The sequence below is a fragment of the Triticum aestivum genome, chromosome 3D (genome assembly GCF_018294505.1).
Source record: "Triticum aestivum cultivar Chinese Spring chromosome 3D, IWGSC CS RefSeq v2.1, whole genome shotgun sequence".
In the NCBI taxonomy this organism is placed as follows: Eukaryota; Viridiplantae; Streptophyta; class Magnoliopsida; order Poales; family Poaceae; genus Triticum; species Triticum aestivum.
Window position 1 is genome coordinate 442,027,731 of NC_057802.1, and position 16,145 is coordinate 442,043,875.

Sequence of the window (16,145 nt, forward strand, 5' to 3'; positions counted from 1 at the left end):
TTAGTCACGGGATCATGCATTGCGGTACGAGTAAAGAGACTTGCCGGTAACGAGATTGAACAAGGTATTGGGATACCGACGATCGAATCTCGGGCAAGTAACATACCGATTGACAAAGGGAATTGCATACGGATTGATTGAATCCTCGACACCGTGGTTCATCCGATGAGATCATCGTGGAACATGTGGGAGCCAACATGGGTATCCAGATCCCGCTGTTGGTTATTGACCGGAGAGGCGTCTCGGTCATGTCTGCATGTCTCCCGAACCCATAGGGTCTACACACTTAAGGTTCGGTGACGCTAGGGTTGTAGAGATATATGTATGCGGAAACCCGAAAGTTGTTCGGAGTCCCAGATGAGATCCCGGACGTCACGAGAGGTTCCGGAATGGTCCGGAGGTGAAGAATTATATATAGGAAGTCAAGTTTCGGCCACCTGGAAAGTTTCGGGGGTTACCGGTATTGTACCGGGACCACCGGAAGGGTCCCGGGGGTCCACCGGGTGGGGCCACCTATCCCGGAGGGCCCTGTGGGCTGAAAGTGGAAGGGAACCAGCCCTTAGTGGGCTGGGGCGCCCCCCTTGGGCCTCCCCCCATGCGCCTAGGGTTGGGAACCCTAGGGGGGAGCTTCCCCCTTGCCTTGGGGGGCAAGGCACCCCTTCCCCCCTTTGGCCGCCGCCCCCCCTTGGAGATCCCATCTCCCTGGGACGGCGCCCCCCCAGGGGGCCTATATAAAGGGGGGGAGGGAGGGCAGCAACACACAGCCTTGGGCGCCTCCCTCCTCCCCTGCAACACCTCTCTCTCGCAGAAGCTCGGTGAAGCCCTGCCGAAGAAACGCTACATCCACCACCACGCCGTCGTGCTGCTGGATCTCCATCAACCTCTCCTTCCCCCTTGCTGGATCAAGAAGGAGGAGACGTCGCTGCACCGTACGTGTGTTGAACGCGGAGGTGCCGTCCGTTCGGCACTCGGTCATCGGTGATTTGGATCACGGCGAGTACGACTCCGTCATCCACGTTCACTGGAACGCTTCCGCTCGTGATCTACAAGGGTATGTAGATGCACTCCCTTCCCCTCGTTGCTAGTATACTCCATAGATGCATCTTGGTGAACGTAGGAAAATTTTAAAATTATGCTACAATTCCCAACAGTGGCATCATGAGCCAGGCCTATGCGTAGTTACCATGCACGAGTACAACACAAAGCAGTTGTGGGCGTTGAGTTTGCCAATTCTTCTTGCCACTACTAGTCGTTTCTTGTTTCGGCGGCATTGTAGGATGAAGCGGCCCGGACCGACCTTACACGTACGCTTACGTGAGACTGGTTCCACCGACTGACATGCACTAGTTGCATAAGGTGGCTAGCGGGTGTCTGTCTCTCCTACTTTAGTCGGAACGGATTCGATGAAAAGGGTCCTTATGAAGGGTAAATAGAAATTGGCAAATCACGTTGTGGTCATACGTAGCTAAGAAAACGTTCTTGCTAGAAACCTACAAACCACGTAAAAACTTGCAACAACAATTAGAGGACGTCTAACTTGTTTTTTGTAGCAAGTGCTATGTGATGTGATATGGCCAGAAGATGTGATGAATGACATATGTGATGTATGAGATTGATCATATTCTTGTAATAGGAATCACGACTTGCATGTCGATGAGTATGACAACCGGCAGGAGCCATAGGAGTTGTCTTTATTATTTTGCATGACCTGCGTGTCATTGAATAACGCCATGTAATTTACTTTACTTTGTTGCTAAACGCGTTAGCCATAGAAGTAGAAGTAATCGTTGCCGTGACGACTTCATGAAGACACAATGATGGAGATCATGGTGTCATGCCGGTGACGAAGATGATCATGGTGCCCCGAAGATGGAGATCAAAGGAGCATAATGATATTGGCCATATCATGTCACTATTTGATTGCATGTGATGTTTATCATGTTTTTGCATCTTATTTGCTTAGAACGACGGTAGTAAGTAAGATGATCCCTTATAATAATTTCAAGAAAGTGTTCACCCTAACTGTGCACCGTTGCGAAGGTTCGTTGTTTCGAAGCACCACGTGATGATCGGGTGTGATAGATTCTAACGTTCGAATACAACGGGTGTTGACGAGCCTAGCATGTACAGACATGGCCTCGGAACACGGAGGACCGAAAGGTCGAGCATGAGTCGTATAGAAGATACGATCAACATGGAGATGTTCACCGATCTTGACTAGTCCGTCTCACGTGATGATCGGACACGGCCTAGTTGAATTCGGATCATGTTTCACTTAGATGACTAGAGGGATGTCTATCTGAGTGGGAGTTCATTAAATAATTTGATTAGATGAACTCAATTATCATGAACTTAGTCTAAAATCTTTACACTATGTATTGTAGATCAAATGGCCAACGTTGTCCTCAATTTCAATGCGTTCCTAGAGAAAACCAAGCTGAAAGATGATGGCAGCAACTATACGGACTGGGTCCGGAACCTGAGGCTCATCCTCATAGTAGCCAAGAAAGATTATGTCTTAGAAGCACCGCTAGGTGAAGCACCAATCCCAGAGAACCAAGACGTTATGAACGCTTGGCAATCACATGCTGATGATTACTCCCTCGTTCAGTGCGGCATGCTTTACAGCCTAGAACCGGGTCTCCAAAAGTGTTTTGAGAAACATGGAGCATATGAGATGTTCGAGGAGCTGAAATTAGTTTTTCAAGCTCATGCCCGGGTCGAGAGATATGATGTCTCCGACAAGTTCTTCAGCTGTAAAATGGAGGAGAACAGTTCTGTTAGTGAGCACATACTCAGAATGTCTGGGTTGCACAACCGCTTGTCTCAGTTGGGAGTTAATCTCCCGGATGACGCGGTCATTGACAGAATCCTCCAGTCGCTTCCACCAAGCTACAAGAGCTTTGTGATGAACTACAATATGCAGGGGATGGAAAAAGACCATTCCCGAGGTATATTCAATGCTGAAATCAGCGGAAGGGGAGATCAGAAAAGAACATCAAGTGTTGATGGTGAATAAAACCACTAAGTTCAAGAAGGGCAAGGGTAAGAAGAACTTCAAGAAGGACGGCAAGGGAGTTGCCGCGCCCGATAAACCAGTTATTGGGAAAAAGTCAAAGCATGGACCCAAGCCCGAGACTGAGTGCTTTTATTGCAAGGGAAGTGGTCACTGGAAGCGGAACTGCCCCAAATACTTAGCGGACAAGAAGGCCGGCAACGCCAAAGGTATATGTGATATACATGTAATTGATGTGTACCTTACCAGTACTCGTAGTAGCTCCTGGGTATTTGATACCGGTGCGGTTGCTCATATTTGTAACTCAAAACAGGAACTACGGAATAAACGGAGACTGGCGAAGGATGAGGTGACGATGCGCGTCGGGAATGGTTCCAAGGTCGATGTGATCGCCGTCGGCACGCTACCTCTGCATCTACCTACGGGATTAATTTTAAACCTCAATAATTGTTATTTAGTGCCAGCTTTGAGCATGAACATTGTATCTGGATCTCGTTTAATTCGAGATGGCTACTCATTTAAATCCGAGAATAATGGTTGTTCTGTTTATTTGAGAAATATGTTTTATGGTCATGCCCTGCTGGTCAATGGTTTATTTTTGATGAATCTCGAATGTGATGTTACACATGTTCATAGTGTGAATACCAAAAGATGTAAAGTTGATAACGATAGTCCCACATACTTGTGGCACTGCCGCCTTGGTCACATTGGTGTCAAGCGCATGAAGAAGCTCCATGCAGATGGACTTTTGGAGTCTCTTGATTACGAATCATTTGACACATGTGAACCATGCCTCATGGGTAAGATGACCAAGACTCCGTTCTCCGGAACAATGGAGCGAGCAACCAACTTATTGGAAATCATACATACCGATGTGTGCGGTCCAATGAGTGTCGAGGCTCGCGGAGGATATCGTTATGTTCTCACTCTCACTGATGATTTAAGTAGATATGGGTATGTCTACCTGATGAAACACAAGTCTAAAACCTTTGAAAAGTTCAAGGAATTTCAGAGTGAAGTTGAGAATCAACGTGACAGGAAAATAAAATTCTTACGATCAGATCGTGGTGGAGAATATTTAAGTCACGAGTTTGGTGCACACTTAAGGAAATGTGGAATAGTTTCACAACTCACGCCGCCTGGAACACCTCAGAGAAATGGTGTGTCCGAACGTCGTAATCGCACTCTATTGGATATGGTGCGATCTATGATGTCTCTTACCGATTTACCGCTCTCATTTTGGGGTTATGCTTTAGAGACTGCCGCATTCACTTTAAATAGGGCACCGTCTAAATCCGTTGAGACGACACCGTATGAATTATGGTTTGGGAAGAAACCTAAGCTGTCGTTTCTAAAAGTTTGGGGATGCGATGCTTATGTCAAGAAACTTCAACCTGAAAAGCTCGAACCCAAGTCGGAAAAATGCGTCTTCATAGGATACCCTAAGGAAACTATTGGGTATACCTTCTACCTCGGATCCGAGGGCAAGATCTTCGTTGCCAAGAACGGGTCCTTTCTAGAGAAGGAGTTTCTCTCGAAAGAATTGAGTGGGAGGAAAGTGGAACTTGATGAGGTGATAGTCACCCCGTCCGAACCGGAAAGTAGCGCAGTGCGGGAAAATGTTCCTGTGGTGCCTACACCGACTGGGGAGGAAGTTAATGATGATGATCATGAAGCTTCGGATCAAGTTACTGAACTTCGTAGGTCCACAAGGACACGTTCCGCACCAGAGTGGTACGGCAACCCTGTCCTGGAAATCATGTTGTTAGACAACGGTGAACCTTTGAACTATGAAGAAGCGATGGCGGGCACAAATGGCTAGAAGGCATGAAATCCGAGATAGGATCCATGTATGAAAACGAAGTATGGACTTTGACTGACTTGCCCGATGAGCGGCGAGCCATAGAAAACAAATGGATCTTTAAGAAGAAGACGGACGTAGATGGTAATGTGACCATCTACAAAGCTCGACTTGTCGCTAAGGGTTATCGACAAGTTCAAGGGGTTGACTACGATGAGACTTTCTCACCCGTAGCGAAGCTGAAGTCCGTCCGAATCATGTTAGCAATTGCCGCATACTATGATTATGAGATATGGCAGATGGACGTCAAAACGGCATTCCTTAACGGCTTCCTTAAGGAAGAGTTGTATATGATGCAGCCGGAAGGTTTTGTCGATCCTAAGAATGCTAACAAAGTATGCAAGCTCCAGCGCTCAATCTATGGGCTGGTGCAAGCATCTCGGAGTTGGAACATTCGCTTTGATGAGATGATCAAAGCGTTTGGGTTTACACAGACTTATGGAGAAGCCTGTGTTTACAAGAAAGTGAGTGGGAGCTCTGTAGCATTTCTCATATTATATGTGGATGACATACTATTGATGGGAAATGATATAGAATTCTTGGAAAGTATAAAGGCCTACTTGAATAAGTGTTTTTCAATGAAGGACCTTGGAGAAGCTGCTTATATATTAGGCATCAAGATCTATAGAGATAGATCAAGACGCCTCATTGGTCTTTCACAGAGTACATACCTTGACAAGATATTGAAGAAGTTCAGTATGGATCAGTCCAAGAAGGGGTTCTTGCCTGTATTGCAAGGTGTGCAATTGAGCAAGGCTCAATGCCCGACCACGGCAGAAGATATAGAAAAGATGAGTGTCATCCCCTATGCCTCGGCCATAGGGTCTATTATGTATGCCATGCTGTGTACCAGACCTGATGTAAACCTTGCCGTAAGTTTGGTAGGAAGGTACCAAAGTAATCCCGGCATGGAACACTGGACAGCGGTCAAGAATATCCTGAAGTACCTGAAGAGGACTAAGGATATGTTTCTCGTTTATGGAGGTGACGAAGAGCTCGTCGTAAAGGGTTACATCGACGCTAGCTTCGACACAGATCTGGATGACTCGAAGTCACAGACCGGATACGTGTATATATTGAATGGAGGAGCAGTAAGCTGGTGCAGTTGCAAGCAAAGCGTCGTGGCGGGATCTACATGTGAAGCGGAGTACATGGCAGCCTCGGAGGCAGCACAGGAAGCAGTCTGGATGAAGGAGTTCATTACCGACCTAGGGGTGATTCCCAATGCGTCGGGCCCGATGACTCTCTTCTGTGACAACACTGGAGCCATTGCCCTTGCGAAGGATCCCAGGTTTCACAGGAAGACCAGGCATATCAAGCGTCGCTTCAACTCCATTCGTGAAAGTGTTCAAATGGAGACATAGATATTTGTAAAGTACATACGGACCTAAATGTAGCAGATCCGTTGACTAAACCTCTCCCTAGGGCAAAACATGATCAACACCAGGACGCAATGGGTGTTCGATTCATCACAATGTAACTAGATTATTGACTCTAGTGCAAGTGGGAGACTGTTGGAAATATGCCCTAGAGGCAATAATAAATGGTTATTATTATATTTCTTTGTTCATGATAATTGTCTATTGTTCATGCTATAATTGTATTGTCCGGAAATTGTAATACATGTGTGAATACATAGACCACAACGTGTCCCTAGTAAGCCTCTAGTTGACTAGCTCGTTGATCAACAGATAGTCATGGTTTCCTGACTATGGACATTGGATGTCATTGATAACGGGATCACATCATTAGGAGAATGATGTGATGGACAAGACCCAATCCTAAGCATAGCATAAAAGACCGTGTAGTTTCGTTTGCTAGAGCTTTTCCAATGTCAAGTATCTTTTCCTTAGACCATGAGATCGTGCAACTCCCGAATACCGTAGGAGTGCTTTGGGTGTGCCAAACGTCACAATGTAACTGGGTGACTATAAAGGTGCACTACGGGTATCTCCGAAAGTGTTTGTTGGGTTGGCACGGATCGAGACTGGGATTTGTCACTCCGTGTGACGGAGAGGTATCTCTGGGCCCACTCGGTAATGCATCATCATAATGAGCTCAATGTGACTAAGGCGTTAGTCATGGGATCATGCATTGCGGTACGAGTAAAGAGACTTGCCGGTAACGAGATTGAACAAGGTATTGGGATACCGATGATCGAATCTCGAGCAAGTAACATACCGATTGACAAAGGGAATTGCATACGAATTGATTGAATCCTTGACACCGTGGTTCATCCGATGAGATCATCGTGGAACATGTGGGAGCCAACATGGGTATCCAGATCCCGCTGTTGGTTATTGACCGGAGAGGCGTCTCGGTCATGTCTGCATGTCTCCCGAACCCGTAGGGTCTACACACTTAAGGTTCGGTGACGCTAGGGTTGTAGAGATATATGTATGCGGAAACCCGAAAGTTGTTCGGAGTCCCGGATGAGATCCCGGACGTCACGAGAGGTTCCGGAATGGTCCGGAGGTGAAGAATTATATATAGGAAGTCAAGTTTCGGCCACCGGGAAAGTTTCGGGGGTTACCGGTATTGTACCGGGACCACCGGAAGGGTCCCGGGGGTCCACCGGGTGGGGCCACCTATCCCGGAGGGCCCCGTGGGCTGAAAGTGGAAGGGAACCAGCCCTTAGTGGGCTGGGGCGCCCCCCTTGGGCCTCCCCCCATGCGCCTAGGGTTGGGAACCCTAGGGGGAGCTTCCCCCTTGCCTTGGGGGGCAAGGCACCCCTTCCCCCCTTTGGCCGCCGCCCCCCCTTGGAGATCCCATCTCCCTGGGCCGCCCCCCCAGGGGGCCTATATAAAGGGGGGGAGGGAGGGCAGCAACACACAGCCTTGGGCGCCTCCCTCCTCCCCTGCAACACCTCTCTCTCTCTCGCAGAAGCTCGGTGAAGCCCTGCCGGAGAACCGCTACATCCACCACCACGCCGTCGTGCTGCTGGATCTCCATCAACCTCTCCTTCCCCCTTGCTGGATCAAGAAGGAGGAGACATCGCTGCACCATACGTGTGTTGAACGCGGAGGTGCCGTCCGTTCGGCACTCGGTCATCGGTGATTTGGATCACGGCGAGTACGACTCCGTCATCCACGTTCATTGGAACGCTTCCGCTCGCGATCTACAAGGGTATGTAGATGCACTCCCTTCCCCTCGTTGCTAGTATACTCCATAGATGCATCTTGGTGAACGTAGGAAAATTTTAAAATTATGCTAAGATTCCCAACATGTTGTTATGCGGTCTGACCGATAAAGATCTTCGTAGAATATGTGGGAGCCAATATGAGCATCCAGGTTCCGCTATTGGTTATTGACCGGAGACGTGTCTTGGTCATGTCTGCATAGTTCTCAAACCCGTAGGGTCCGCACGCTTAATGTTTCGATGACAGTTATATTATGAGTTTATATGTTTTGATGTATCGAAGGTTGTTCGGAGTCCCGGATGTGATCACGGACATGACGAGGAGTCTCGAAATGGTCGAGACATGAAGATTGATATATTGGAAGCCTATGTTTGGATATCAGAAGTGTTCCTGGTAAAATCGGGATTTTACCGAAGTACCGGGAGGTTACCGGAACCCCCCGGGGGCTTAATGGGCCATAGTGGGCCTTAGTGGAGAAGAGGAGAGGCGGCCAGGGCAGGGCCACGCGCCCCTCCCCCTAGTCCGAATAGGACAAGGAGAGGGGGGCGGCACCCCCCCTTTCCTTCCTCTCTCCCTCCTCTTTCCCCCTCCACTCCTAATCCAACAAGGAAAAGGGAGGGAGTCCTACTCCCGGCGGGAGTAGGACTCCTCCTGGCGGGCCCCCTCCTGGCCGGCCGCACCTCCCCCCTTGCTCCTTTATATACGGGGGGCAGGGGGCACCCTAGAGAGACAACAATTGATCGTTTGATCTTTTAGCCGTGTGCGGTGCCCCCCTCCACCATAGTCCACCTCGATAATACTGTAGCAGTGCTTAGGCAAAGCCCTGCGTCAGTAGAACATCATCATCGTCACCACGCCGTCGTGCTGACGAAACTCTCCCTCAACACTCGGCTGGATCGGAGTTCGAGGGACGTCATCGGGCTGAACGTGTGCTAAACTCGGAGATGCCGTGCGTTCGGTACTTGATCGGTCGGATCGTGAAGACGTACGACTACATCAACCGCGTTGTGCTAACGCTTCCGCTCTCGGTCTACGAGGGTACGTGGACACACTCTCCCCTCTCGTTGCTAGGCATCACCATGATCTTGCGTGTGCGTAGGAAATTTTTGAAATTACTACGTTCCCCAACAGAGAGGACACACCTTGCATCATATTTGAGCTCTCACACATTTGACAAGTTTTTTGTGTTATGCTGCTTCACGCAATTCATCTCACGCGCTACATGCACGGTGACTTCGTAAATCTCAAGATGATATGCTGGCTCGGTCTTTCGGACATGCTCATATGGGTAGGGTGTGTGTGTTCATAGAGATAAGTGTATGCGCGTGTATATGAGCGCTTATGTCTGTACTGATATTAAAAAAAAGAGCAAGACTTCGAAACCACGTCCCTTGAACCTGCCCCGGGTCAAAGACGATAAGGTTTCTAGGGAGCATCTTAACACGACTGTTCACTTCTACTCAACTACATCCACGACCGACCTTCTGCTTCAACTATTTCCTCTATAATGGACGACCATGCCACCTTCACCATCATGACAGAGTTTCAGATGAACTTGTATGATATGTCGATCTCCCTCTTTTTTTTCCAGAAATGGAGGTGTATCCCCGGCCTCTGCATCATAATGATGCATGCGGTCATCTTATTAAATAGTCTCGAAGTAGCACAAAGTCATAAAATTATTACAGCTCAAAATCTTAACCGGTAAGGCAATATAAAGGATAAGCTCCTAGACTCCTATCCTGTTATGCGACCGCCATCCTAACCGGTTGAATATAGCCCGTGCTACCATTTCCCACTGGTTGCACCTAGTAACCAAAGGCTCTCTGGAGTCCATAGGAGTGAGTAAGGACCACGTATGGATCCATGCGGTAGCTCTGAAGATGACCTACAAGAAAGTTAAAGTGTGTTATCTGTTAAAAATCATATCATTCCTGCAATTCCATATAACCCATATAAGTGCACATGTTCCAATCCGAATACGCGCCGCAGTAATATGTGCAACCCCAGCTAACCACGTTCCAAACAACGATTCAATGTCAACTGGAGGATTAATGTTAAAGGCTATATGGATCGTTCTCCAAAGCAATTTGGCGAGTGGGCACTCAGCTTTTAAAGGCAGTCACACCCGGCTAAACTCCACACCACAACACTTTTGCTCCACATCCTCCTCCCTTGCACCGCATCCACCATGACTGCAAGCTCTAGCATGATGTGGGAGAGCCTGTCATCGGGGCAGACGCACAAGGTGCCCGCCCTTGCAGCCGCCTGGCAGACCCGCCGCGCCTGGCGGATCGAGCACGCCATGCCAACCAACTTGCCCGAGGTCTCCGACGACGACACGATGTTAGACCTCGCGCCCGTGCATGCCGGCTTGACCATGGAGCAGGCACAGGCGCACTACGACGCCGACATGCCGGAGGAGGAGCAACCTGCACCGGCTCCTTTGTCGGCGTTCCGGCGGGCGCATGAGGAGCAGAGGTACAATCTGTTCCTCCTCGAGTAGCACCGGCTGGCGGAGGGCCAAATCTACGACGAGCGCGCAAGCGGCGAGGCCGTGGCCGCCATGGTCACGGTGAACCCGAACATTGTTGTGGAGCAGAGGACGCTCTACGAGACCGCACGTGCTCCAGGCGCCTCTCGAAACACAGAGTCGACGCCAGCTGCGCATCCTACGTGTCGTCGTCCATTGGAGACGCATGTGGCAGGTGGACAGTGACGGACCGTCCACAACCATGACGACCTCACGTCCACCGGCACCGGCGGCAGACATGTTGCGAACTCCCCTAAGGATGAGTAGGGTATGGGAGGCTGCAGGGCGTTGTGTCCCAAGTGGGCCGGTCCGTCTTCCATGTTTTGTTCTTCCTTATTGGAGACCACACCTTCACTTCACGGGCCTTGTACCCCATCGCCACTCATGGAGATGGCAGATGAAGAACATGGTTGCCGATGCGGAATACAAAGGAAGTGAACGACGTGCGCCGCCGTAGGATAGGTTTAGGGTCCAGCCGCTTTTTAAATGAAAAATGTTCGAATTATTATGAATGTATTTCGGTTTATATGAAAATCTGCCATTCATCCGGTTAGTTGAAACAATGTTTGAAATGATGTGAACGGCGTTGGATGGCCAGCTCCCGCATCCGTGTCCGCGGACTAGTCCTCTATCCGCGTACGGATGCGGGAGCAAATTTGCGGGTCAGCGTTGGAGATGCCCTCAGCATACTCATCCTGGTACTAAACTGGATTAAAGTTTAACCACCAAAAATTGCTCAATAACCTTTCTTTCTTTTTAGTGCACTTCACGCAGCGGTGTTTCTGAATTCTCTATTCAGTGCCTTTCCAGGGTTCCGAAGTTAGGCCGAATACTCGATTTGTCTACACAGCGCTGCTCCGAATCAAAGATAGACGGAACCTGCTTCACAAAGGCCGGGTACGCGGAAGCAGCAACAACAAAAGGAAAACGGAAAAGCAGAGGCCGTCAAGTCTCGAGCCCGTGCCTGTCGGAAGGGGATGGCAAGGCGTGTAGAAAAGCGAGGAAACAAACCCCGCGAAACCAGCGAGTGGACCATGACGTGGACATGTCGATGCCACCACACTCACACACGCCAGTGCGTGACATGGAATCTTCCCTGCTCTTGTCTCTCCTGCCGCCCTGCCTTTCAAGGTAGTGGAAATGCAGCAGTGTAGTATAAACTAGCGCAAGAAATTGGAGCAAAGAAAAAGTATGATGCGCATGTAGTAAAACCAACGAATATGTTTCTACATCTTCAACCTACGAAGGCAAAGAGTGGGAAGGGGATTTTAAAACGACGGTAGGGTGAAAGCGGCTGAGGGCCAAACACAAGCAGGTCTCTTTGTTTAGCACATCTCCGTCATAACAAGACTAAATAACTAGCTTAGCGAAGAAGCTCAGTTCGGGCCAATCAGGTTCAGGCATTTTTTCCCCTTGGAATCGTGAAGATTCACACCTATAGCAGCCTAGAAGAGTAGGAAAAGAAAAGGCAAAAAAAAAAAGGACAGAGAACAGCCTAGCACAAGACTTAGCAGGAGCAGGCTGACCCAAGTCAACGAATTCCTCGCTGGCTTTCCACTCGCGAGCATGGCCCACGAACCCAACCCGACACAACCCACCCAACTCGGTCCGGCCCGGCCGCTCCACTACGCCCTCCCACTGACTTTTTACCACCGCACACGCCGAGCAATACAAAAGCGGGAGGCGTCGGCAGCAGCCGCACTGGACCGGAGCAGACACGCCGCTGCTTCCTTCCCTTCCCCTTTCCCCACCTGCGTGCGAGCGGCCACCCAGACCAACCGCGTCCAGATCCGGCGGCCGATCTCTCCCGCCCGTCTCCCCATGGCGGCCGGAGCCCTGGTCCTGGCCCTCGTAGCGGCGCTCGCGGTCGCGCTGGCGGGGGCAAACTCCGAGGGCGACGCGCTCTCGGCGCTGCGCCGCAGCCTGCGGGACCCCGGCGGCGTGCTGCAGAGCTGGGACCCCACCCTCGTCAACCCCTGCACCTGGTTCCACGTCACCTGCGACCGCGACAACCGCGTCACCCGCCTGTGCGTTTCCCTCTCTCCTCTCTTGCTCGCCCTTCCATTTCTGTTTGAGTCGGGGCTGTGGTCTGTCCGTGGAAGGGGAATCGATTCGCCGGGCTCGCGTCTATGGGGAGCTACCGATTTAACAGCGGATGAGTTTATTCCTAGCTATAATTTGTTCCCGACAGGACAGACTAGTGTTAGGTGCATCTGCGTAATCGATGATTTATTAGTACTCAATACTGGTAGATTATTGTTGGCGACGAAGAGTGGGTATGGTCCTGCGTGAATCAAAACAAGAGCCTCATCGGAAATTAATCTGTTTGAGCAAGTGTTCTCAAGTCTGTTTTGTTGCTTGGGGCAATAAGGTTGAAGTTTCCCAAGACTGAAGAAGTTAAACCCTTTAGACTGAAAAGGGAAATAAAGTAAAAAAAAAGGCGGAGAAGATAAGTTACTGTGCTGGGATAGTTGGTGTTCTTTGTGTTCTCCATGAATCTTCACTGCCTAGTGCTTGCAGTCTTCCTTGGGATTTCCAAACAATAACTCTTAGTTTCTAAAAATAGTAGCTAATTCACTATACTCCCTCTGATTCATATTAATTATCGGTGATTTAGTACCATATTAATTGTCGCCGATTTAGTACAAAGTTGTACCAAATCAGCGGCAATTAATATGGATCGTTCTCTTTTTTTTTTTTGGAGAACAGCTATTGATGATTTCTTGTATTTGCGTATGAGATCAAAATTTTACAAGAATATCTTCATCTGATTGTTTTCTTCAAATACCCCCTCTTACAGAGATCTTGGTAACTTGAATTTATCTGGTCATCTGGTGCCCGAGCTTGGTAAATTGGAGCATTTGCAATACCTGTAAGTTCTTCTTTCACGTGGTTTGGTTCTTATTGCTAGTTTCTCTAAGTAGTAAGCTCAAACCTACTGTACTATTTTTGTTCACAACTGTTTACACATAAGTTCCATCATCTGGAAAATATGTTATATTCATTGAAGTAGATGATGTGTTCCATGTAAGTTGCAATTTGCAAAACACCAATAGTAGCATCTGATCGTCAACTTAGTGCTGATTGATTTGTTATTTGGTCTGAGATGTGGCTGTTGTTACTACCAAATCATGTGCGCTTCTCCATAGATGGGATATATCCTACAAGAGACAGTTTTAACCTGCATGCATGTGATTTAGAATGGCATATGTTCCAGCCTCCAGGTGTAAATTTGTTTGAACTTTCAACTTATAATTTAGATTGGTTCTTTTTCCAGTTTAAAGCTTATGTATTAAGCTGTGTCACATAATAAAGTAGCTTTACAGTACTACAACCTACGCTAATTAAGCTAATGGAATCCTGAGTTTGTAGCGGAACTTGAAAGCAAAAATGAATAGTAGGGACATGGATTAACCTGCTATGATGACAAAGAAATCTTAAAGATATTCAGATACAGAAGGAGCTAACCATGGCTTCCATTATAGTATTATACAACCATTACATGCCTTCTTAGGTTAAACAAGTAGATATGATGCTATTTTCTGTCCTTCATCGATGTCCTCCAGAACCTGTTCAGTACATTGTGTAACTGAATACCTAATGCACATCATCCTATTTTGAACTGCTGTCTAGGATCCATTTCCATTGTTGTTGGTGGTGCATTTGTTTACATTCTATTTCTTTAGAGTTTGTTATGATGACGTTTAGGCCCGATGTATCGAAATTCCTGTTTAGTATTCAATGTTTACTGATTATTCATCCTAATGCAATGCAGTTGTATTGACTATTAGTGTTGCAACAGGGAACTTTACAAAAATAATATTGAAGGAACGATCCCATCGGAACTTGGTGATTTGAAGAACCTAATTAGCTTGGACTTGTACAAGAACAATGTTTCGGGGACTATACCTCCAACACTTGGGAAGTTGAAGTCCCTTGTATTCTTGTAAGTTTCATGCCTTCAAGTACTCTCTACATATGAAACAGTTATCACATATTAGCAACTGAATGCGGATTTATTGCTGATTATGCTAAAGATGAACATTCTGTATTGTTCTAATGGTGTCGGGTTCTGCTAGGATATCTGTTCGTAGGTGCTATGTACAAATGTAACACTATAGTTCTGTATTTTATGCTTAACATACGGTTGTGCTTTCATAGGCGGCTCAACGGCAATCGTTTGACTGGACCAATTCCAAGGGAGCTGGCTGGAATATCTAGCCTCAAAGTTGTGTAAGTACAGTTTCATTTCCAATGACGAGTGCAGTTGGCTCCATGTGAATTTGCCATGTGATAATTTTGGCTTCATTGTTTTACAGTGATGTTTCTGGTAATAATCTGTGTGGAACAATTCCCACGACTGGACCATTTGAGCACATTCCTCTCAGCAAGTAAGTCTGCTTGCCTTCTCTAATGTACTGCGACATGGAGATTTTCAAAATATGCCCATAATAGAAGTTTCAAACAAATGAGAACTTCAAAGAATATAAGAGATTCTGCCTTTAATTTTAGGATGTGTGTCTCTTAACCAATAGTACTTGTGAAAGGCAAATTAAATCGCTCCTGTGATTATTTGACCGACCAATATGTGGATCCTAAAACATGCATTTTCTCGTCAGCTCCTCACACTTCTTTAGTTACACATCTATGTTTGGATGCTTCTTTATTTGCAAAATTAATTTGGTTGACTGTTTCCGTGATAAGGTGGGTAGTCACTATTTCAATTATTTTTTTGCGGGTTGGGTAGTCACTATTTCTGATATGGAAGGGTATAATCTTATCATTCTGAAGGGGCATCATCTGAGTGCAGGAATGAGAGGCTTTTTATCACCAATTTGTGCTGCTGTGGATTCGAGCATAGTTTAGTTGACCCATTCCAAGCACTTCCTTCGTCGCCCTAGTGTTTTCTTTTTCATCCCTTTCTGTCAATTCTCTTTTCAGTATTCGATATGTTTTGTGAACCAAAGGACATGGATAACTTTTTTAGCCTAGTGGGCACATAACGCTGTAGGCTCATAATCTCAACCATTATGTTTTCTTTCCATAACGATGCAATTTTTATTTGTATCCAGCCTCCACTTTCCAGCTCATGTTCTCACACCACCATTACGTTGTTCCGTTTGTCGAGCCATTTGTTGACAAAGTGCGAGCGTTCTGTTTTATGTGCAGCTTCGAGAGGAACCCGCGCTTGGAAGGCCCAGAGCTACAAGGCCTGGCTGTATATGAAACCAACTGCTAAACGGCTACGGGAAGGTGGAAAATGCTAGGAAGTAACGGGCGTACAAGGTTTACCGGAGATCGGGGTGATATAGATGGTTATGTCCGCAGTTTGCCACTTTGTAATGTTCCTCCCTACATAGCGCTGTCATGCCATGCGTGCCTTGCTCTCAGCAGGGAAGTTGAGTTGTTGTATGTTGTGTAGCAGAACGATGCTTTCTGCCTGTGGAAGTAAAACATAAGATTGCCTATGTGTCATGACTCAAATGGTATTGTCATCTACTCATCTCTATTATGGCATTTTTTGCTTGCTTGCTCGTGCAATACATCAATTAGATCTACGAGTAGCATTCTAGCTGATGGATAACTGATGTAGGG

General features: G+C 47.5%; 1 protein-coding gene across 1 annotated transcript; it reads left to right on the plus strand.

The window, feature by feature from the left end:
* The first annotated feature begins 12,211 nt into the window (after positions 1-12,211).
* Positions 12,212-16,018, plus strand: LOC123079493 (leucine-rich repeat protein 1). Its single transcript, XM_044502268.1, has 6 exons — positions 12,212-12,577; positions 13,351-13,422; positions 14,353-14,496; positions 14,712-14,783; positions 14,870-14,941; positions 15,720-16,018. The coding sequence occupies exons 1-6, from the start codon at positions 12,372-12,374 to the stop codon at positions 15,787-15,789; spliced, it is 636 nt and encodes a 211-aa protein (XP_044358203.1). The 5' UTR covers positions 12,212-12,371; the 3' UTR covers positions 15,790-16,018.
* Positions 16,019-16,145: the final 127 nt, after the last annotated feature.